The sequence below is a fragment of the Cetorhinus maximus genome, chromosome 2 (assembly GCF_964194155.1).
Source record: "Cetorhinus maximus chromosome 2, sCetMax3.hap1.1, whole genome shotgun sequence".
Lineage (NCBI taxonomy): Eukaryota > Metazoa > Chordata > Chondrichthyes > Lamniformes > Cetorhinidae > Cetorhinus > Cetorhinus maximus.
In genome coordinates this window covers 136,733,671-136,757,427 of record NC_135880.1, presented here as the reverse complement: position 1 = coordinate 136,757,427, position 23,757 = coordinate 136,733,671, and the positions used below count along the sequence as shown (strand labels likewise).

General features: G+C 41.1%; 2 protein-coding genes across 2 annotated transcripts in view; one reads left to right on the top strand and one right to left on the bottom strand.

Moving 5' to 3' along the window:
* Nucleotides 1-8,308, top strand: part of zbtb5 (zinc finger and BTB domain containing 5) — a 41,279-nt gene extending 32,971 nt beyond the window's left edge. The window contains exon 2 of the mRNA XM_078569856.1: nucleotides 4,257-8,308. Within this exon, the coding sequence (XP_078425982.1) occupies nucleotides 4,261-6,306 (2,046 nt within the window). The 5' untranslated portion in view covers nucleotides 4,257-4,260 and the 3' untranslated portion in view covers nucleotides 6,307-8,308. The remainder of the gene's footprint in view (nucleotides 1-4,256) is intronic.
* A 1,623-nt stretch (nucleotides 8,309-9,931) lies between these two features.
* LOC144697987 (glyoxylate reductase/hydroxypyruvate reductase-like) lies at nucleotides 9,932-23,367 on the bottom strand. Its single transcript, XM_078569940.1, has 9 exons — nucleotides 23,178-23,367; nucleotides 21,478-21,608; nucleotides 20,654-20,726; nucleotides 18,775-18,891; nucleotides 18,569-18,657; nucleotides 16,281-16,385; nucleotides 15,105-15,240; nucleotides 13,579-13,709; nucleotides 9,932-10,560 (listed from the first exon to the last, which is right to left on the bottom strand). The coding sequence occupies exons 1-9, from the start codon at nucleotides 23,261-23,263 to the stop codon at nucleotides 10,439-10,441; spliced, it is 990 nt and encodes a 329-aa protein (XP_078426066.1). The 5' UTR covers nucleotides 23,264-23,367; the 3' UTR covers nucleotides 9,932-10,438.
* Nucleotides 23,368-23,757: the final 390 nt, after the last annotated feature.

Here is a 23,757-nt window from a genome sequence, read left to right as displayed (position 1 = left end):
TTCCCTTGGTGGAGAATTCTAGAACCAGGGGACATAGATTCAATATAAGTGGCAGAAGGTGTAGGGGGGACATGAGGAAGAACTTTTTTACGCAGGGGGTAGTGGGTGTCTGGAATTCGCTGCCCAAGTTGGTGGTAGAGGCAGAAACTTTAAAAAGTACCTGGATCTGCACCTTAAGTGCTGCAAGCTGCAGAGCTATGGGCTGGGTGCAGGAAGGTGGTATTAAAAAGGGCACCTGGGTGTCCTCGGGCTGGCATGGACAAGATGGGCCGAATGGCCTCCTTCTGTGCTGTAACTTTTCTATGGTTCTGTGACCAAGATGAGCTAATAAATTGTTTACTGGGCTGGATTTTGTGGTCAGCAGTGAAGATACTGTACTTGCTGCTGACCTTGAACAAAACTGTCAACAAAGATCTAATGAGCTCTGTTGCATGAACTCTCCCTTTCCCATCATATTTTGTTTTTGGCATCAGGTTGAGGGAATCTGCAGGCATCCAGCAGCTATGAAATCTGAGAAGGGGATAAGCAGCCAATCACATTGAAGTATTGTCTCAGACAGCAGACCGAGAAGTATAAACACTGACTTCCATGCTTCTAACTTTTATATATACTGAAACATAAGATTTGAACCTATATATCGGTTTAAGGTAGAAACAAAAGCATAATAAGCAAACTTTAAAAATGTTCTTATTTTAAATATGTGAAATTTCTTACCAAGAAATTTGACATTCAGCAGATATAAAATTACTCTTATGGGGCCATTGAGGCTGTTTAGCAGTAGTTATGAATCTGGTGCACTGTTAAAAGTCCACTTATACCTCATTCAACAAGGTGTAACTTTTTTAAGGGGTTTTACAGCAAGGCTAAGAGCATAAGGGTAGATGTTCTTATCAGTTCACTTTTCCAGTTGACTGCATTCTGAGGGGAGGACCTCAACAGCACACACTTGGAGAACCATAGAATCATTGATTGCGACTCCTGGATTTATTTCCCTGTTTAACTGTGCAGAAATCACTGTCGTTTTCAGAGGAATAATGATAGTTTCACCATCATTATTACTGCAAAACCCAGGCCATAGCTTACCATACTTGGGGAAAGCATGTTCCATTAACACATCAACAGCCTTGTTCAGGTGTTTTCTTTAAGATCCTAGATTCCAGAGGCAGACCGGTACTTACATAAGTTCCTGGGAAATCCTGGATCACTTTTCACCTCAACACAAGCGGACCCGTGTCACCCACACACACCAGCCATCCCAGAGGAAATCAAAATTGTTTTCAAACTACTTTATAATAGACTAGTGAAGGAATAAAGATAACCAAGGCATGTATGTCCACTAATTATTGTGGGGATTGCAAATTTTAAGCTGGACATGTCTGCTGTTTTTGCACACTGATGTCACCTATGCAAAGCAGCCAGGACTAGAGTCTGTATGTATAATGTGATGTCCTGCATTGTAATTGTGTAACAGTACACTATACAAATAATAAATCACAAGAGATCTGCCAAAATTAGAAGGAAAGAAAAAAAGATTCATTATCTGAAAAAACAAGTGCACATGTAACATGGTACCTTTGTCCTGGTGATCTTGTTATAATCATGCTATAAGCAATCAGTACATTTATGACCACAGGTACATGCTGCAGCCATTCCATGTATGGCCTTGGGTACAGGTACATGTTACAGCAATTGTTACATGTATGCCTACGGATATGGATGCTGTAACTGTTATTACAGGTTTATGCTGTAGCAGTTATTATATGCAGGAATGTGCAAAATCAGCCATTACATGTACACCTGCAAGTACTTATAGTAATCATTACATTCACACTGACAAGTAAATGTTGTATAGGACACGTACAGGTGCTACAGTACTGGCCATCATATGTACGCCCACTGGTATGTGCTGTATCAACCTCATGACCATCAGCAATAGAACCATTTATTTCCTCTCTGGTTTTCATCCTTTACTCTTCCCAAAACCTGCTAGGGGTATAGTTTGGTTGGCTTTGCACCCCTCCAGCACTTCAAGTATGAGACTGGAAGTGTCAGGGAGTGGGCAGAAAAAAATTGGTAGAAGTGATTCCCAAAGACAGTTGACATTGTTGAGGTGAACTGATGATTTTTCAGAGTATATTGTTAACTGCATGAAGGGATAATACAGGTTTCATTCTGAGCATCAAGAATCAATACAGCTGAATTACAGAGATGTGGTTTAAGCCCAAAGTTTTAAAAGCTGCTAAAAAGCAGAACTTATAACAGATATTTAGATGTCGCCTCTGTGGGAGCTTGAAATTTTTTTAATTGACATTGTTGTGCTTTTGGTTGCAACACTTACATCCGGTACATTTATAGTGTGCAGTATTTAAGAACTTTAGGCCCCAGGGAATGTGCGTATTTACAATCTTCACCATGTGATTTAAAGAGGGCACAGGAACAGAGAGAACCGGTGGTTCATACACACAAATCTTTGAAGGTGGCAGGACAAGTTGATAATGCTGTTAGAAAAGCCGACAGTATCCATGGCTTTATAAATACAGCCATAGTGTTAAAAGCAAGCTAAACCTTTGTGAATCACTGGTTAGATTCCAGCTGGAGTAAGCCTAACACTTTGGGAAAGATGTCAAGGTTTTGGAGAGAATGCAGGGATTTACTAAAATGGTACCTGGGACGAGAGACTAGAGAAGCTTGGATTGTTCTCCTTGGAGCAGAGAAGGCTAAGAGGAGGTTTAATAGAGGTGTTTATATATTCCAACATTCTTGCTAGAGTAGATGAGGAGAAACTATTTCCACAGGCAGGTGGATCAATTACCAGAGGTCAGATTTAATATAATTGACATAAGAACCAGTGGGAAGATGAAAAACTTATTTTATGCAACATGATCTGGAATGCACCACCTGAAAAGGTGGTAGATTCAATAGTAATTTTCAACAGGGAATTACATATACACACACACACACACACACACACCTAAAGGGTAGGTAAATACAGGGCTATGGTAGAATATGACAGTGGAACTAATTGAATAACTCTTTCAAGAGTTGGCACAGACAAACTGGGTCAAAAATCGTACTGTGTAAGATTCTATAATCTGAATTGTTGTAGATAATTCAGAAATTGTAGGCTCCATATAAATTATTAGTATTCATTGCTTCTGTGGTATTTAATTTCCAGTACAGTTTTTAAGTAATTTATTCAGCTATGGTCATTTTGGGGGAAAAAAGCACATTTTTAAAATGAATATTTTGACTTAACCCACAGAGACTAGCCAGTTACTGTTTTTAGAGACAACTGCAATCTTATATCTTCAAAAAGCTGCTCCTGGCTAACAGCCTAGTTGCACATGCTTGGTGTCTGTGCTGACTGTTTTGTTCCATAAAGAGGTCAGATGTACTGTGTAATTCAGCTGATTCTTGAAGACATTGACAATTTGGAGTCATTAGTGTGACCACATGGAAGGGGTGGCCCTGCATCACAGGCTCTGCTTGTTGCAGTTGGTGCTGAGCTGCTTTCAGTTTTAAAATACAAATCCATGTGTGACCTTCTGCATTGCTTTTAAATGTATCACAACCAAATAAAAATTAATCTCTTTAATATTGGCAGAAATGTATAGATGAGCAGAACTGCATTTGGCCAAGCGTGTGTGAGCAAAACTCTGGTTTTTATGACTGCATTAGGGAAAATATCTACTTAAAATAGTCTGAAATGCTCCAGATACTGTAATGCTTTGTGCAGTGTAACTTAGGCAATGAACATTTGAAAGTGCCCATGTCAAGATACAGCTTTTCAAAATTAGATTTCATGAAAACGTCTTACTCATGCTGAAATGGATAAGTACTTTCCTCTGTTGATAGTTATCCTGCACTCCTGTGAAAGGGAAAATCTGAGTTCCTTCATTTCTGTGTCATCTCAGCTAATAGCAAGCATTGTGCTAACTCGATCTGACAACAGAAAGCTGCTGACAATCTCTATTGCAAGCAATAGCTGCTGTCAGTAAGTGGAATCGTTCATTTTAAAACTTCATGCATAAATGAAATAATTAAGTACTTGCTATAATTAAATTTATATTTTTAGAAGGAACATTTTAGGCTAAGACCAGTTCATAGTTTTAACACATTCCCCATTATTGTTCACTAACTGCAAATAGATAAATGATTGTGATGAGACTTGTTCATAACCAAAGGAAAGTTATGAACTGGGAAGTGAGGATTGCTGCACATGGAAAAACTTTCACTGGCTTTCTTTGTTTTAACAGGGTCATGGATTTTCCAGGCCACTTTGAACAAGTCTTCCAGCAGCTGAACTATCAGCGGCTTCATGGACAGCTCTGTGACTGTGTGATTGTTGTTGGGAGCCGTCATTTCAAAGCTCATCGCTCTGTACTTGCGGCATGCAGCACCCACTTCCGTGCTCTCTTTACTGTCCCAGAGAGTGATCAATCACTGAACATGGTTCAGCTCGACAGTGAAGTGGTTACAGCAGAGGCTTTTGCAGCCCTTGTTGAAATGATGTACACGTCCACGCTTATGCTAGGAGAGAGTAACGTTATGGATGTGCTGCTGGCAGCTTCCCACCTCCACCTTAATTCTGTTGTGAAGGCTTGCAAACATTACTTAACAACCAGGACTGTACCTATGTCCCCTACAAGTGAAAGGCTACAGGAGCAAAATGCTCGTATGCAGAGGTCCTTTCTACTTCAGCAGCTGGGTTTGAGCTTAGTAAGCTCTGCTCTCAGCTCCAGCCAGGCAATGGATGAGCAAGTCAATGTGAACTCATCGCTCCGCCATCACTTGGAGGATCAGTCAACTGCGTTTCCTGTCCAGCGATTGCAGAAAAGGAAGGCCATTCCTGATGAAAGATCAAAGAAAAGGATGAGACCTTCCATGGATGAGTCTATCATCACCGAGGAAACATCGGATAACGGACAAGCTGTGGTGCATACATGTGAGGAACTCTTTACACCAGACTCCCTGAAGCTGGGGGATGGCTCGAAAGCCGATGCAACTGTTGAAAACAATGTGGAAAGTGCTATCATATTTGAACAGGCCTTTAGCACACCAGATGATAATCAGGTGCCCAGTCAGTCAGATAACAGTGGAGTAGGCCATTCACAAGCATCCATGGCTTCTCAAGCGACTCACATTGAAACTGCTTTTAGTCAAGACTCTGCTAACGAGAAATCGGATTTTCACTCTGAAACCGCAGAACTTCACGTGAATGGAAGTGAGGAGCAGGTCCGAATTGTTGTGAAAGCTGAACCATTAAGCTCACCTGATCCTCAAGATGAGGCAAGTGATGTTGCCTCACAGGCTGAAGGGAGCGAGTCGGTGGAGGTGGAAGGAGGAATGCCTGGTGCAGAAAAGCTGGAGCTTAGCCCAGAGAGTAGTGACCGGAGTTTCTCTGATCCTCAGTCTAGTACTGACAGGGTCACGGACATACATATGCTAGAATCTGCAAACACTGACTCAAAAACTCCCTTTCATATTTCCACCTTTTTAAACAAGAACCGAACAAACAGCTACAGTGGGGGCCAGAATGCTGATGATAACATTCCGAACACAACAAGCGATGGCAGAATAGAAAGTGAAGCTACTTACTTAATGAGCCCAGTGTCCGGGGTTTCAGCTGGTGCCAACTCTGCAATAGTGGCAGCTCGGATGGAAAATCCGTTTAATGATAGTCCTGATGCTCATTTCATGCGACCTATGCATGACTTGCTGGGCCTATCCTGTGGCCAATCCACCGGTTACAAAACCGGAGGAGAGCCATTCAGATTAGACTTTCCTAGGCCCAGTTCTGGATTGCATTCACTATCCAGACAATCTATTATTTCATCGCGAGGAGGAGCCAGTAATTTCCCAGGTTATCGTCGCATTGCCCCAAAAATGCCCATTGTGACCTCAGTTGGAGATGGAAGCTCTGGTTCCCAGGACACTGGCTCTAATTCCCAGATCCGAATGTTGAACAGTACCTCTTCTGCTTTTGAAAATAATCATTCTTTGCAGTCAGGCCCTCCCCAATTGACACGGGCATCTGCAGATGTACTTTCAAAGTGTAAGAAAGCCATGTCAGAACACAATGTTTTGGTGGTGGAAGGTGCCCGTAAGTATGCCTGTAAAATTTGCTGCAAGACCTTTTTAACATTAACGGATTGCAAGAAACACATCCGTGTTCACACAGGAGAAAAGCCCTATGCATGTTTAAAATGCGGGAAAAGATTCAGTCAGTCAAGCCACTTGTACAAGCATTCCAAAACAACCTGCTTAAGATGGCATGGCAGCAGCTTGCCAAGTACTCTGCTTTGAGATTAGACTTTCAGCACGATTCATCATTCTAAAGAGTGATGATTTTTTTTTTAAAAATTGCTTGTAAAATTAAAGATGAAAAGACTTTTGATTGATTAACTAGCAAAGTGTCCGTAAGGTGCTGAGTCCAGGGCAAATTAAATTTTGTAGAATTTAGCAACTGTATATATGTACTGCACTTTTATATGCTCTTAAGCTGTTTTGTTTCAGTAGTTGCACACTAAAGCAAATCTGCTAAGTGATTAGTACAGAATTGTGTCTGTTTGTGTATCTTTCAAAAGTTTAGCTTGTGTTTTATCTCTTGAAGGTATTTAAATTAAAGAAGGAACTAGTAAGCTGAGTTTGTCAACCGGTGGGAATCTATATTTGTGTTTGGGGGTGGGTTGGAGCACTGGTCAAAGTTTGAACTTCATCATCTACTATTGAACAAGCCTTTAATAACCACACCACCTTGTGCTGGAGGACTGCAGGAGAAATACATCACTGTTCAGAAACCTTCTGATGGTTCAATTCTGTAAATGATATTCTGGTACTATCTAGAACCATCGTCAGCACTAGTAGAAATGTTAGATGGAACATCCAAAAAGAGGAAAGTTTTGCAAAATGAGGATAATAAATGAAGAGAAGCATCTTCGGAAAGAAATTAGTGAAATGAACCCAGTTCTGCTTGGGGCTTTGCTTGACAGCACAAAGTTGTCCAGAATTTGTCACTGTCTCTATAATGGTGTTGGAGAGAATACTTGTAGAGCATGGGGAGCTCCATGTTGCATTTATCCCATGCTGTATATGTCTTGTAAGTACAAGGTATATCATTTACAGCAAGCACAGTCTGACCAAACAGAAGGGCAAGTAACATACATACATAGCTGTTTTTCTAGACTGGATTACTGGTTTGTACTGATGACACATACATTAACTTTCTCCATGAGTCAATGGTTTCCTGGTTTTCTAGCTCTTGCTATTGATCGAGTTCCCTGATTCCATGGTTGATCCCACTGCTTTAAAGCTCCTACCCCTCATTGACTCTAGGTTTGTCATATGACACACTCCCTCCCAATACGCCAGACAGTTGTGAACAAGATGCTGCTTTATGGATCAGTCTGTCATGAATGACTTGAGCTTGTGATACTGGGTACAGGCAGATAAAATATTTCCCATTTCTACCTACATCTTACAAGAGAATTTTAAAAGACAATTTCCAGTCAATGTAACCAATTCAGTCCAACTTTGTTTTTAAAAGAACGATATTAAAACTGGAGAAAGTCAGCCTGTCAGAAGCAAAACTTAATAAACAAGCTTTAGTGTATAAATTGCACTTTTAAGGCAATACTTTTGTTTAAGATAGTGACAGCCCAGTCAGTTATACAGTATACTTTTGGTCTGGAATATTTATTCATAATTTCAAATGCAGCACAGTTTTCCAGGATATTACATCAAATTTATGGATGTCAATGTGGTATTTGCAGATTTCTAAAAACTATGGTTCTATTGAAGATTGGCATTAATTAAGTGCACAGCACTTTCTGAACATAAAGGGCGGTGTATGAACATTTAAAATGTCTTTTAACCACAAGTAAAGGAGAAACTTTAAATCTATTTGAAGAGCCCCCTTAAGTTTTTTTTTAAACAAGTCATGAAATATAGCATTCTTACTATTCAGTATTTAGATATGGAGACTGAGGACCCGGTTGATTAGCAGTACCTATCTAAAGCCCCATCGAAAATTTCAGCTGTATGGATCCTCTGCCAAAAGTTAATAGAATCTGAAGCAACGTGAAAGGTGTATTTATTATACTAGAGTGTGTGAAGAGCCTTATGCTACTAGTTACCCTGACTTGAGATTGATATGCCAAAAATTGCTATGGAATAGGACTAAAAGAATAATGGTGAAAACACTGTCAAAGTATACTGTGTAGTATAAAGTAATTTTGTACAGTATGAACACTGTCTCTGTAAAAGGTCAATATACTGTATAATGAATAAAAGTTCATGTCCAGCAAAATTCTTAAACTTGAGAATATTATTTAAGATCTGTTCTTCATGAAATACTTTATACAGTGGTAGTGTAAATTTAAAATAACATGCTACAATCCACAGGATCTCTCAATCACTACCACATTCAAGTTAGTCCTCAAAGGGAGGAAAAATCATTCAAGCAAAGATTGTTTCAATTTAATTTTCAAATTCATTGAATGGAGCATGAAATTACTCCATATTGCATTAGTTTAGTGTAAATATTGATCATTAATGTGGGATATAAATACAGTACATTGTTGCACTGGTATTGTAGAACCTGCAGGTTCTTGGTTCCAATATTGTTTCAACGCCAATATAGGCACAGAATATGAGGGGTAAAATCGAAGGAGCGAGAAGCGCATACAATTTCATAGTGTCTTTCACATCCCTAAATAACAAGTTTTAAAGTACAGTCACTTGTATGAGGCAAACTCAGCAGCCAATTTGTGTATAACAGAGACTTGTAGACAGCAATGAGATGGATGACAAGTTTATCTGGTGGTATTGGTTGAGGAATAAATGTTGAGCAGAACCCCATTGGCTCATTATGCATCTACCTCAATTGGCATACAGATTGCCCAATGTTTTAACCAAGCTTGGAACAAGTTTCAGTATAGGAATAGAAGTAGACCCCTCAAGCCCCATTCTGCCCTTCAATTAGATCGTGGCTGAGTGTAACTCAATTATGTTTACTCTTGCTCTATATCCTTTGATACCGTTACTGTATAAAAATGTATCAATCTTGATCTTGAAAATTTCACCTGACTTAGTATCCACAGCTTTTGGGGGAAGAGATCTAAATTTCCACTATCATCTACCAGTGCAGATCTGTGCCATGATATTTTCCAGACTCAATTATTCCAATACTTTCCTGATCAGCTTTCTGTCTTCCTATCTCCGTATACTTCAACTCATTCAAAATTCTGCTGCCCATATCCTGTCCCTACTAATCTAAAATGGCTCTCAATCCCATAACGTTTAAAATTTTCATTTTGTTTAAATCGTTTCATCACACTGCTCCATATCTCCATAACCTACTACAATCCCTGTCACCACATTCCACCTTTGCCCTACCATGGCTGGCTGTACCTCCAGTTGTCTAGCCCCTTGCTCTGGAATGCCCTTTTCTTCCTTCATTAAAGACCTTCTTTAAAATAAATCACTGTGACAAAGCATTTGGTCACCTGTCCAGTTATCTACTACTTGGCTCAATTTCCATCTTCTCCAGATAGGCTCAGATTCAAGCGTGTGATGCACACATTTTTTGAGGCAGTCCTATCATGAGGTGGAGATCACCTAGCCATTGATACAGTGATAAATATACATGATTTCTGTAGAGATGGTACTTTTCAGAATTCTTATGGAGTTAGTAGGAAAGTTGTTTCTCTTTGGAAAAACACAAACAGTCCCTGGAAAAGTTGGTCTCCTGGTTTAGGCTTGGATGGTGTCTTGTACCTTCTTATCTATACAAGTGGCGAGAGTAAAGGCTAACAAATGGAGAGATTATAATTGAAGTTTTATCGTGTACTGGTCAACCTCACTTGCTGCACTAGAGCATATGTATGTGCATGTGACCATACAGCTTAATATACTATGTGACACCAGAGCGTTTCAGATTCACCTTTTTAATGTTAACAGACTCACTCAGATGCTTACAGTACACATGGCTGCAATCTAGATGGTTACATTTGAAATAGCCTTCCAAATCGTTTCTCTAATTTATAATAGTTTGGAAGAAGAATAGTATCAACCATTTACCAATGGTCATAAGCAGATAATATCATACCACTTCAACCTTGCAACCCAGATTGTGACAAATAGATGAATACGTTAGTCACTTAATATATATCATGAAATATATAAAATTAATAACTGTGATGGTCAGTAAAAGGAATGATCCTATATCTGGGTTAAAATGTTTACAGAATACCCATTCCATTCTTAGATTTCAATAACATTGAAACTCTTCAACTTTTTAAACTCAATTCCAAGTATATCCCTTAATAAAAGCTATTGTTTAAACAGTAATACCAATATAAATTCACACACTTAACTTCCTAATGCTTCACAGAGAAGATTTACAAACATGTGCGTCAGTTAGAAAGTTTATTTCCAGTTACAATTTGAGTTCACTTGGCATTGGCTCTCCTTTGAGTCCAGCCAGGAGGTTGTTGGCTGTCAGCATAGACATGGTGTTTCTGGTCGCATAAGTGGCACTTCCAATGTGAGGCAGTATAACTGAAATGGAAACACATCACTAGATTAAGGTCCACACCAAGAAACTTTTATGTGCTCCTGAACTTGTCATCTTTGGAAATTTAAAAGTATTCCAAGTACTGAACGCTTCAGAATGTCTAAAGTTGTATGCAGCCTATAACAAACATGGGCAAGAGTGTCACATTCAGCATAAACCTAGTAGAAGTGATAGTCCTGAGGCGTTTAAAGAACAAACCTGCATTTATATAGCACCTTTCATGACCACAGGACATCTGAAAAGATTTAAAGTCAATGAAGTACTTTTGACGTGTAGTCAACCGTTGTAATGTAGGGAACATGGCAGCCAATTTGCACAGCACGGTCCCACATATGGCAATGAGATAAGTGACCAGATAATCGGTTTTAGATGTTAATTGAGGGATAAATATTGGCCAAGACACTGGGAGAACTCCCCTTCTCTTTGAATAGTGCCGTGGGATCTTTTACATTATTAAAAGACAGCACTACCGAGTTCTGCACTTAAGAGTCAGCCCAGTTTACGTGCTCAATTATCAATCATGATAGGACCACCAGGCAAGGCAGGATCAAGAAGCAAGATTCTATTCTTTTATAGAATCTGCATCCAAGAATATTGAATATTGAAGGAAGTGAGAATGGAAATTGCAGAGGCACTGGCAATAATCTTTCAAATGTTTCCTGGATTCGGAGGAGGTGCCAAAGGACTGGAGAATTACAAACATTATGCCCTTGTTCAAAAAAGGTTGTAAAGATCTGCTCTGCAATTACAGACCAATCGGTTTAACTTCAATGGTGGGGAACCTTCTGGAAACAATTATTCGGGATAGAATTAATAGTCACATGGAAAAATGTGGCTTAATTTGGAAAAGTCAGCATAGATTTGTTAAAGGAAAATCGTGTCTAACTAACTTGCTGGAGTTTTTTGAAGAGGTAACAGAGATGGTTGATGAGGGCAAGGCCATTGACGTGTTTATGGACTCCCAAAAGACATTCGATACAGTGCCACACAACAGGCTTGTGAGGAACGTCATAGGTCATGGAATAAAAGGGATGGTAGCAACGTGGATACAAAATTGGCCGAGGGATAGGAAACAGAGTAATGGTTAATGGGTATTTTTCAGGCTGGAAGGAGGTTTGTAGTGGAGTTCCCCAGGAGTCGGTATTGGGACCCTTGCTCTTTCTGATTTATATAAATGATCTAGATCTTGTTGTGCAGGGGACAATTTCAAAGTTTGCAGATGACACAAAACTTGGGAGAATTATAAACTGTGAGGAGGACAGTGTAGAACTTCAAAAGGACATTGACACATTGGCAGCAGATGAAGTTCAATGCAGAAAAGTGTGAAGTGATGCACTTTGGTACAAAGAACATGGAGAGATAGTATAAAATAAAGGATACTATTCTAAAGGGTGTGCAGGAGCAGAGAGACCTGGGTGTATATGTACATAAGTCATTAAAGGTGGCAGGACAGGTAGAGAGAGCAGTTTCTAAAGCATGCAGTATTCAAGGCTTCATTAATAGGGGCATAGAGTACAAGAGCAGGGGTGTTATGATGGGCTTATATAAGACACTGGTTAGATCTCAGCTGAAGTACTGTGTACAGTTCCTGGCGCCACACTATAGGAAAGATGTGAAGGCATTGGAGAGACTGCAGAGCAGGTTTATGAGAATGGTTCCAGGGATGAGACACTTCAGTTATGAGGAAAGATTGGAGAAGTTGGGACCGTTTTCCTTGGAGAGGAGAAGGCTAAGATGAGACTCGATAGCAGAAATATTCAAGATAATGAGGGGCCTGGACAGAGTAGATAGGGAGAAACTGTTCCTATTAGTTCCTAGTATTTTGCAAAAGAAGCAAATATGAGGTCAGAAAAAACTTTTTCTCACAGCGAATAGTTAGGGTTTGGAATGCACTGTCTGGAAGTGTGGTGGAGGCAGGTTCAATTGAGGCATTGAAGAGGGCATTGGATGATTATCTAAATAGAAACAGGGGAAAGGCAGGAGATTGGTATTAAGTTAAAATTCTCAGTCAGTGCAGACACGATGGGCTGAATGGCCTCCTTCTGCACTGTAACAATTCTGTGATAGAAGTGTCGGTCTTTATAAAATGGCCCTCCATGGGAGAGGAACTTTTTTTGTTCCATCAGACCACCACAACCCCTTCCACAGCCCTGAAACCTGCTCCACATTACTAGTAATTCCTGCTTGCATCACTCCCCCTTTTTAAGGCCCAATTTTAAGTTGTTCAAATCGGCATCAACAAGATATTATCTGTCTCAAAATGATGTTACAAGCAGATTTGGTGAAACAGAAAAATGTGGCAGGGTTTAAAAAGGGATTGTAAGGATTCCCTTCAGGTGGGTTGTTCTGGGATCACAGGAGGAAAACTAATGTGGGATTTGGAATGGCAGGAAGATTGACCAATGGGCATCACCAGCCCAAAACATTCCAAATAAAATAAAAAGGAACAACTGGAAATATTTAGGTCCATCAGTCAACATGTAGAAAGATTGATAAATGTCACTCTGGGTGCTTAACCCTGCATCAGAATAAATTACAGGTACAAACTAGAAGGGTCAATAACTTGTTTTCTCATTATATAAATGCTGGTTGTCCTGCTGAGAGTTTTCTGTCTTTATTTGAAACCATAACTGATTTAATTTATTCCACAGTCACAACTATCATTTCTTTTTTTAAACACTCTAGTTTCATCCTTTCTCACAAATTCACTCTCCTAAATGGACTTGGCAGACGTCCAGCATTTTCAGTTTCGATCTTCACCATGAAACAATAGGTGATTTTACTACTTAATTAAATAATATCTAAATAAACAAAGTTTTTTTGTATTTTGTGTGGATACAGTGAATAACTGAATCAAGATAGGTTTATACTGTGATACTGAAAAACTATCCACAGTTATAAAGGGATTTTTCTCATTAAACTGTTCCTGCAAAGTTTTTAACTATCATTGATATGAGCTTTCCGTCCCTGCAGCTTTTATTAACCCGTTAGTTATAACTTACCGCAGTTTTTCAGTGAGAGTAGAGGATGGTCTGTGGGTAATGGCTCAGGAACCGTAACGTCTAATCCCGCTGCAGCGATTTGACCAGTGGTTAGAGCTTGATAAAGATCATCCTGGTTCACCACAGCTCCTCTGCAGGACACAGAAATCATCAGAAACAGTGGACGTGTTTCAAGGAAACCCTTTATCGTGGCCATGCGGGAACTTCATTACTTTTGTGTAGGTTCAGTAACAGCTACACAATGTCTAAAAATGACAACTCAATTAATTGAGCAGCACGACGCTGTCGACATAAATGGAATTTTAACATTTGACTTAAATCAATCATTCTCTTCTCTCCCGCCAAGATGGTGGCTGGCATAAAACCCCCACAGGCAACAGGCCACCCGTACCTTTCTGACAGACTGTCGAGTCTTTTAGACTATAGGCAACAGCTGATTTAGAATAGCAGTTTAGCGGTTCTGGTACTGTGCTAGCAACCTAGAGGTCACTGGGCTGGCAGCAGTGGAATCGGCTAGATTGCTGTAAAAAAACAACTGGTTCACCATAGTCTTTTGGGGTAGTAGACCTGCCCCACCCCCCCACCTAAATGATGTGATGTACTCATTATTCCAGTCCCACATTATATGGTTGGCTGTTAATGCACTCAGCAACTAGGGAAGGGCAACAAGTAGGATCTTGTAAATACCACCCACAACCCAGGAAATTGAGTTAATCACAGTGTCCGTACAGCCCAATTAACTTATTAAGCTCAGGTCAGCTCTTTAGCAGAAGAAACTCATTATGCAGACGGCATGTTTTTTAAAGGGAAAATGAGACAAAAGCCCAGATATTTAAAGAGGTATGGTCTTTTATGACAAGGATTTGGTAAACCTCCTGCTATATCTTGAGACCTAAAAACTGAATCTATACCGAAAAGAGTCATAGCACGCCAAGTGTGTTTGGCACAAGATGTCATTGCCAAACCTTTTACCTTAATGCTAGGGCAGCTCCTTTATGGAAAGTAAGCTGTTACAAATACAAATATAGGAATTGCTAGACAGAAAATGGCCAATGCCCATCTAGTTCACCTCCTAGTCACACAATGTACCAATAAGAGAGTTGCTGACTAATCATAGCTATCAATCTCCATTGATTAGTCCAGAACAGAGGAAGTCCCCATTGCTGGAGCTCCGGAACTCAAAAGTCCAAAGTCATCTGTTTTTCCCAGTCATGCTACACCTATCACATGTCCCAAATTACTCAAACTACACTTGTCACATGTCATGTCCTAAATTAGTTAGTGTATCCCAAAATGTTATTTTCTGAAAGAAATCTATCTAATTTGCATTTAAGTGAATCAATGTTCAACTGCTCTCACCAGTTCTCTCCAGGGAATATCTTCCACAATTGCCCACTTTCTCACTGAAATATTTTTTCCACAGATTAGTTTTGAATAGTTCCCATGAAAGTTAAATGTACACATGCCTAATTCTCCTGCATTTAGCTTTTGAAAAGAGAAAGAGACTGAGTTATGATGTTACCTACCTGCTCGTATTGATAAATATCGCTGTCTTCTTCATTTTGGAAAAGAGGTCGCGATTGCACATTCCCTTTGTTTGGGGACTGAAAGAACACGATATGATGATGAAGTCAGATTCTTCAGCTAGTATATTCAGGGGCACTGCATGTGATAAGAACATACAGGTTGAGACTTCCTAGGACCAAGGTGTAAACTGTTCACATCTGAAAAACTAAGGCAAGAGCAGCTGTGATGACTATGGATAAACTTTCAATCTCCAAGTTTTGGGCAGAAAAGAGAGAGGGTGTTCTCAGAGAGGGACAAAGGACTATAGCTAGTATGGTCAGCAGAGAGGAACGGTGCCCTTTCTGTAAACTACCAAGCATCCAAGCAGAATGCGAGAGAGATGGTCTCTGGTTGAAGAGACATCGCGTCGCATTCTAAGAAATCAGAAAGATTTCTGCTGGCAAGGCCAAATGGGGGGAAGCAAACCCATTGGAAACTTGTTCTGACTGTTGGACTGATTCTTATGAAGACTATTATTTTGCAGACAGCAGGACAAAGTATAACTGTGGCCTCAAGTAATTGGTTGTGTTAAAAGTTAAAAGGATACCTTTTCTGTAGTTTAGTGTACTAGTTGCCCGCTACGTAAAGTTTGGTTGGTTTTCAGTTTGTTACAGTAAAAGTCTTAAAACTTGAAATCTGGTTGTGCGGTCCTTTCAGACGGTCACTGGGAATTCAAATCACTTGTTTAAAGTTATCGGCATCTATGGGGATCGTAATTCAAGTTCCTGTGGGAGGGGAACATCAAGCTGTGTGAACGTAAACCCCATCCAGTGATATCTCATGGTGATCACCTGGAACTTGCTTTTGGAGTTTGGGGTGAGGTGAAGGTAAGAATTTCAAATTGTCCACAAGATTTCATTTTTTGCATCAGAAAGCGATGGCATTAACAAAATGAGTAAATGCTTCTGGTAATTTACTAATCTAACAGTGGGAAACAACAAAGTCTTGGGCATACAGAAGTGGGAAAGCCTCAAACGAAGAACAAAAAGGAGATCCATGACGGATACAAGTATGGAAGGAAACTAATTTAATGTTGCAATTTTTCTCCAAATGGAACACAAAACTACAGCTGTGCTTGATAGGCATGATTTCTAAAAGGACAAGACCCTAAAAAGAATTTAAGATTGCCTTCTTACCATATTCACCCTGTATCTGGGAAGCAGCTTCAGGCCTAGGCTGACGTCCAGTGTAAAAGAATTTCTTCACTCCAAATGGCTTCAGGCGCTGTGCAATTCCAAGGCCTAAAAAAAGCATTATGCTTAAAAAATTATAAAGTAAGTTCTGGCATTTAAAAAGTGACTTTCACATCCTTAGCATGTCACAATCAAGAACTTGCTTTTGAAGTGCAGTCACTGAAATATAGGCAACCAGAGCAGTCAATTTGTGCATAGGACAATCTCACAAACAGCAAACGAGATAACTGACACATTAATTTATTACTGGTGATGTTGGTTGAGGGATAAATGTTGGCCAGGGCTTCAGCAACACTCCCTGCTCTTCAACAAAAAATGCCCTGCAATCTGTTTTGTCCACCTGAGGGGGGAAAAAGGGGTTTAAAGCTTCATCCAAAAGTTGGCATCTCTGTAGTGTATCAGCCTGCATTATCTGCTTGAATCCTGGAGCAGAGTTTGAGCCCATGACCTTCTGAGTTAAATTAAGTTAAATGCAGCCTAGTTGATAAAGGTATTATGTGGAAATGTTCTTGATCGTATTGCTGACTCCCTGTATCGGTGTTTGAACTCAGCCATATCCACGCTGGGCAGGAAGTAAAGCTCAAGTGAAAACCAGTGACTTCAGTCTGCTCCCAATCGTTCCCTGCATCTGGTTATGCAGTGGAATTGGCAGAGGCTAGGGAAGAGGGAAGGCAACTGAAAGACAAGTACATCACAGAAGTACATATATACATCCTGTTTACACATCATGCTGAAAAATGGTCCATAGTGAAGCACACATTTTGTTGAAACATATGCAGCCCATCTAAAACAAAATTTGTTAAGAATTATTATGGGGTTCCTTCCTTATAGAATTTTCTCCTTATCACAGTGAAGAGTTACACCTGAAAGGTAAATGGCAAAACCACAAAATGTTGGAAATGCTCAGATCAAGCAGCATTTGACAAACAGTTATATCTGAACCATTAGCTAGCTATCTTCCTTTTTGTGCAGATGGTGAGTGACCTGCTGAATATTTCTAGTGTTTTCTGGTTTTGTTTCAAATTTTCAGCATCTGCAGTTCTTTGGGTTTTTATTTTCCTGAAGAAAGTTGACAGCTTCATTGCTCCATTGTCCAGTTTCTCTTTTAAAATGCGTGTTTAGGTGAATGTCACATAAGTTAGAGGGTTAGCTGCAGCTCAGTTGATAGCCTCGGAGTCAAAAAAGTTGTGGGTTCAAGCTCCACTCCAGGACTTGCACACATAAATCAAAGCTGACACTCTAGTGCAGTACTGCTGGAGTACTGCTGGTGGTGCCATCTTTTGGATGAGACATTAAACCTAAGCTCTGCCTGCCCTCTTAGATGAATGCAAAAGATCCCATGGCACACTTTTGAAGAGGAGTAGGGGAGTTTTCCCTGGTGGTTTAATGAAAGGTCATCTCCACCTGAAACGTTAACTCTCTTTCTCTCCACAGATGCTGCCTGACCCGCTGAGTATCTCCAGCATGGGTTGTTTTTATTTCAGATTTCCAGCACTTGCAGTATTTTGCTTTTTTGTTAGTTCTCCCTGGTGTCCTGGTCAATATTTATCCCTCAGCCAATTTCACAAGATCAAATTCTTGGTTCATTATCACGTTGCTATTTGTGGGAGCTTGCTATGTGCAAATTGGCTGCCATGTTTCCTATACCACGACAGTGAATGTACTTAATTGGCTGTAAAGCACTTTGGGATTTCCTGTGGTCATGAAAGGTGCCATACAAATGCAAGTTTTTCTTTCTTTCTATCTGATTTGGAGGAAGACAGCAGAGAGAATTAGTTGTGTTCATCACTGTCCCACTTTCTGCCGAAAACAAACATTCTACAAGCTGAAGGCAAGTGAAAAGAGTCTGTTATTTCTAAAATAACAGTTCAACCGGGTGTACAATTTGTTCCAACTATCTAACTTGAACTAGCTGATGATATCATAAAATGAGCAATTTTATCATCTGTGCAAATTAAGGCACATCGCTTCTTTAACTATTACAGTTATTTCTTCCTGAAATATAATTTGCATATAGTGTGAAGCAATCATGCCTTTAATTCATTTAAGTACCTTCGAGAGATACAAAAAAATACCTTGATAATCATGAAATGCATTTACTGAACAGTTGTAAAATGTTGTATTGAAATTCAGCCTTTTTAAAGAAATCTTTTGTATATTCCACAAACACCAGCATCAGTTGAATCAATATTCTCTGAAAATTGCAGTTTTATTTTTTTAAATGGATGTACCTATTCTTCCCAGTCCCACGATTCCCACAGTGCTTCCTGCCAGTCCATAGCCACACATCCAAAGCGGTTTCCAGCTGGTCCATCCTCCCCTGGAACAAACCAAACAAATTAGTGACACTCCCCTAAATTAATTGCTTAGAAAAGTCACTGATAAATGATAGTGAGATCTTCAAGTAGCTCTGTGATTCTTGTACACATCGCCCTACTTTTTCACTTCCTCAGTTGCCTCCATCAGTCGACGAGATGTTGCCAGGAGTAAGGCCACGGTGAGTTCAGCAGTGGCGTCAGTCAGGACATCAGGGGTGTAGCCCACTCGAATTCCCCTTCAAACACAGGAAAACATTTTTAAAATTGGCACTGAAATAGTGATAAATTGTCTACACTGGACAGTGAGATGGTGATGAGAGGGCGTAAATTTAAGATAAGTAGAAAGAAATACAGAAAAAATCCTCTTTACACAGAGAGTAGTTTGAATGCTAAACAGTACTTGATTTAATGTTGTTGAAGCAGAAACCAGGAATACTTTACAGAGAATTAGATAGTTTTAAGAAGAGGAACTTTAAAGGATATGTGGAGCAAGAAGGAGAATAGAATTAGAGTGGGTGGAATATTAAAGGATAGAGCCAGTGAGCAGGAGAGCTGGAATGGAATAGGTGGGATATTAAAGGATATGGGGAATGAACTAGTGTTTGGGATTAGGTTGGATCAGATACTAAAAGACAGGCAGAGTGAGCAGGGGTGATGAGAAAGTGATCAGAGAGAACCTGATCAGTTAGAGACAGAGAGCGACTTCAAGAGGTAATCCCTATGACATAGCCACCAAACACCTAGGCTTTCTTGACTTAGACAGGTGAGGTGTATCTCTCTACCGAGTACTCATCTTCCCCGCAGCATTAAACCATGTGACATTCCCAAGTCCCATTCCAACAGCCTTAATTGGTTTGCCGAATGAATATCCCAATTTTGTATCAAATTGGGGCAGTTTTTGTTCTCATACTATGAGTGCCAGAAGTTGCAGGGATCTTTTTACCTTTGAAACCTCTGCACCTGCTCGGTCAACCCTGGTAACTGGGCTCAAGATCAGTCCAATCTCTTGGGATTAAAGTTTCATTTCACAACCGGCACCAAGGATTTCTGGTCAAAAGAGTTTGAACAGGTTCATTTGGGTGCAGACGCACAACACTGAACTGCCTCACTTTAGAAATAATTAGCAATCTCACTCAGGGATGTCAAAGGATATTGGTGCATGATAATGGGAAATGTGACATATGTAGCAGACGGCGTACATCTGAGGTTGGTTTTAAGGGATGCTGTATTGCAGTAGGTAGAGGGAGCTTCAGTCTGCGTGCTACCTGTCCTGAGAGTGTCTGATAAAACAGTGTAGCAACAGCAATAGTCTTTATCAAACTTGTGCTGTAGCTCCTACAGGAGTGTTTGGTGGGACAGTGTAGCGGGTGCTTTACTGTGTTTAACCCATGCAGAGATCGTGTTCCGTACTGACATCGTGCATCCAAGACAACAAAAGTCATAAAGACAGGAACCTCGTCTCCTGTAAATCTAAGCAGGTTTGAGACCAGTTTCTGGAGACGAACAGAGTATATTCTAGCTGACTGTGCACTCAAGAGTCCCAGTAATTCAATTCATCAGCTCTTACAAGCCAGTGTAAACTGGCAGAAACTCTGGAGTCTCAATTTGAATCACTGACAGCAATTTGTTCCTTAACTCACAAAATCAATGGGCGAGTATAACAGCAGGGCACAATTTATTGATTCTGGTACTAGATGAATAACCCAAAGATCACGAGTTCAAGTCTCACCGTCGCAAGTTGTGAAAATGAAACAATTAATTTGGGCACCAGCAAGGTCCATTAAACCCATGAATGGGTATGGATGTCCTTCAAGGGAGTGTGAACCAGCCCCTGCCCTCTATTCCTCTCACCGTCCCCACATGACTTGGTCTGGCCTACATGTGACTCCAGTAACACTATGTGGTTAGCTCTTAATGCCCTCAGAGCAACTCAGGATGTGCAATAAAATGGCCGTGTCCACACCCAAAGAGGAAAAAAAACGTTAAAATAGATTTTACCGTTTCTTAATTTCTCCCAGAGAGAGATGGTCAAATCCAACGGATAGTGTGCTGATAACTTTCAAGTTTGGTCCTGAAACAGAACAAGAACAAACAAGTTCCTTCAAAGACAAGCATTACTTTAAACCGGCATAGAACATCTTTGGCTCCATGAATTGGTCTGGCAAAGAACAGGCTGCACCCAGTCGCTGGGGATAAGGAAGTCCAAGCATGAGTAAATGTCAACTCATTTGCAGCATTTTATCGGCAAATCCTGACAGTTAAAGCCTGGAACAATCCCTTCAACGCAACCCCTCCATTTTAAATCCAGCTCTTTATTTTTTGCTGTGCTCCCACATTGAAGGGGTTGATTCGCTGCCTTTTCATCCATGTGAAAGGACACTTAACGGTCAGCAACAAGACACACTATAAATGAACCGGTGTCAGAAAAATGCCAAACATCTTCCATTCAGGATTACTCTGTTTGCAGCCAGTCGAAGGAGTGGCACCAACATGATGGAGGTCAGATCTCTCCTCATGGTGCAGCCAACAGGAACCATCTTCTCATTGTGAATTCTCTCTCCATAGATCAAAGTCTCACGTCGCTTCTAAATCTGTTTTCTTGCTGGTGTGGAAAGAATGATCCTGCTGCACAGTATTTCTAAACAGAAAGGAAGAGATGTACAGGAAAGATATTCTCTCTCATCTCCCACCACTGCTGGCAGGTTGCATATATTTGTGGTCAATTATGTGGCTGCTAGGTTTACACAATAAAACACTGCTCTCACTAGCCAGCTCCTCTATTAAATCGTAAGGTTAGTTGTGACAAAATGTCGGTAGTATACCTGCTGCTTGTAAAACCTCATCATCGATCTTGTCCGATAACATACAGTACAGGCCATATGCTCCTGCAATTCCCTTCAGCAACTCTTCCTGAGGAACTGGCTCATCGGAGTCCCATTGCTGAATATTGCAACTGAAACACAACAAAACCTGTCACAACTGACTTATCCTCGCAGTTAAATTTAAGACCCACATTAAGCTCCAAGATGTTGTACTGGGCAAAATAAAGCAGATTTTGAAGAAACACCACTCAGAAAAGGCTGCCTAGAACCACAAGTTGAATACGAGTAAACGCATTAAAAAAACATGACCTAAACATGTGACATTGTCTGAGTATTGCTGCTGTTCATTTACACCCAGAGTGGAAGAGGGAGATAAGGAGTCAACAAGATGCAGGCATCACATTAAGAATATAAAATGATATCTGTGGTTATGACACTGTGAAGATCAACTCAGGACAGTTCCTTTTGCTCCTTGGGTCATGGAGAATCAATGGTGTGTGGGCTATGGAATATCATCTACATCTCACAAGTGCACAGACTTGATACTAACAACTCAAATGTTAAGGGATGCTTCAATTGGGATAGAGATCGTAATCTGAATGCATCATCACACTCCCTTTTTACTATTGGAATAGAGGTCAAAATTAGGAGCTTAAGTTAAATCAAGAATATTTCCACACCATTTAAAACTAATGACTGTGGTTAGAAGAATTTTTTTTTTTTACGTAGAGGTTTGTTAGGATGTGGAATATTCAACTAAAAACAATGCAAAAACAAAATCCATAAGGGCTTTAAAAAGGGAATTTGACTACAAAGAAAACTTCACAAGAGCAAGGGACTAGGACCAAGGCGATATCTGTTTCAGAGAGCCAGTTTAGGCTTGATGGACTCCTTCTCTACAAGTACAATTCAATCAGGTTAGTTAAGTGATTTGAACAATTAAACTTTGGTGCAAACTTCATTAGGAATTGTACAGAGTTTGCAGAACGTTCATTAATTCAGTGATTTGAGCATGAAAAGTGTGTCAGAGTCAACAAGTCAGCTTTAAGCCAACAGACACCATATTGATAACAGCTCCTGGAGCAAAGATGACTGTGACATCAGGTGGAAAAAGCAATGAAAGTCTCCAGCTGGCAGCTAGGTTTCAGCAGTGAACACAACACACGGCTTCGACAGGAATACAAAGGATCGAAATATATCAGAAAGAGCAGTAAACTGCTGTGACCTTCTGCTCGTCATTGCTGGCGATGAAAATGAAGTTGATGGGCCCTAAACTCTGTCCAATGTATTACAGAGTCTGATCTAATACATATTGCAGATGTTGGGAAATATGAAATAAAAATAAAAAATGCTGTAAATACTCAGCAGGTCTGGCAGCGTCTGTGGAGAAAGCAATTCTGCGGCAAGTTGATGGACCTGAAACTGAGCCTCTCTCTCCACAGACAGCCGGAGCTGCTGCATATTTACAGCATTTTGTGTTTCAATTGCAGAATTGACTCTAATCCATTGTTCCCGTGCAAGCCCCGCGCTCTTATTAATGCAATGAATTATTTGCATCCTGAGCCAATACATTGTTGAGTCCAACTGGGAGCGGACAGGAGGAGAGGATTGCAATGCAGAGCCGGATCCTGCTCACTTTGACCGGCCCCTGCGGCCCGGAGCGACACCCTATTGACGCGATAAAGCGGACGGTTACTCACATTCCGGACTCGGACAGAACCTTCAGCCCCTCCTTGGGAATCCGGCGGGTCACGAACACTTTCATCAGCTGCTGAGCGGCCTTCATCCCCTGAAGAACCAAGCGAGCCTCGGGCCTCGATCCAGCGGCGGTGGAGACCGGGTCCGGGTTTACCCAGGACTGCCCCCTACCGGGAGGGAAAGGCCGTGCAGGGGGAGGGGGGGTGGTTGGGGGCGGGGAGGGGGGGGTGGTTGGGGGCGGGGAGGGGGGGGTGGTTGGGGGCGGGGAGGGGGGGGTGGTTGGGGGCGGGGAGGGGGGGGTGGTTGGGGGCGGGGAGGGGGGGGTGGTTGGGGGCGGGGAAAGGGGGAGGGGGGGTGGTTGGGGGCGGGGAAAGGGGGAGGGGGGGTGGTTGGGGGCGGGGGGGGTGGTTGGGGGCGGGGAAAGGGGGAGGGGGGGTGGTTGGGGGCGGGGAAAGGGGGAGGGGGGTGGTTGGGGGCGGGGAAAGGGGGAGGGGGGTGGTTGGGGGCGGGGAAAGGGGGAGGGGGGTGGTTGGGGGCGGGGAAAGGGGGTGGTTGGGGAAAGGGGGGTGGTTGGGGAAAGGG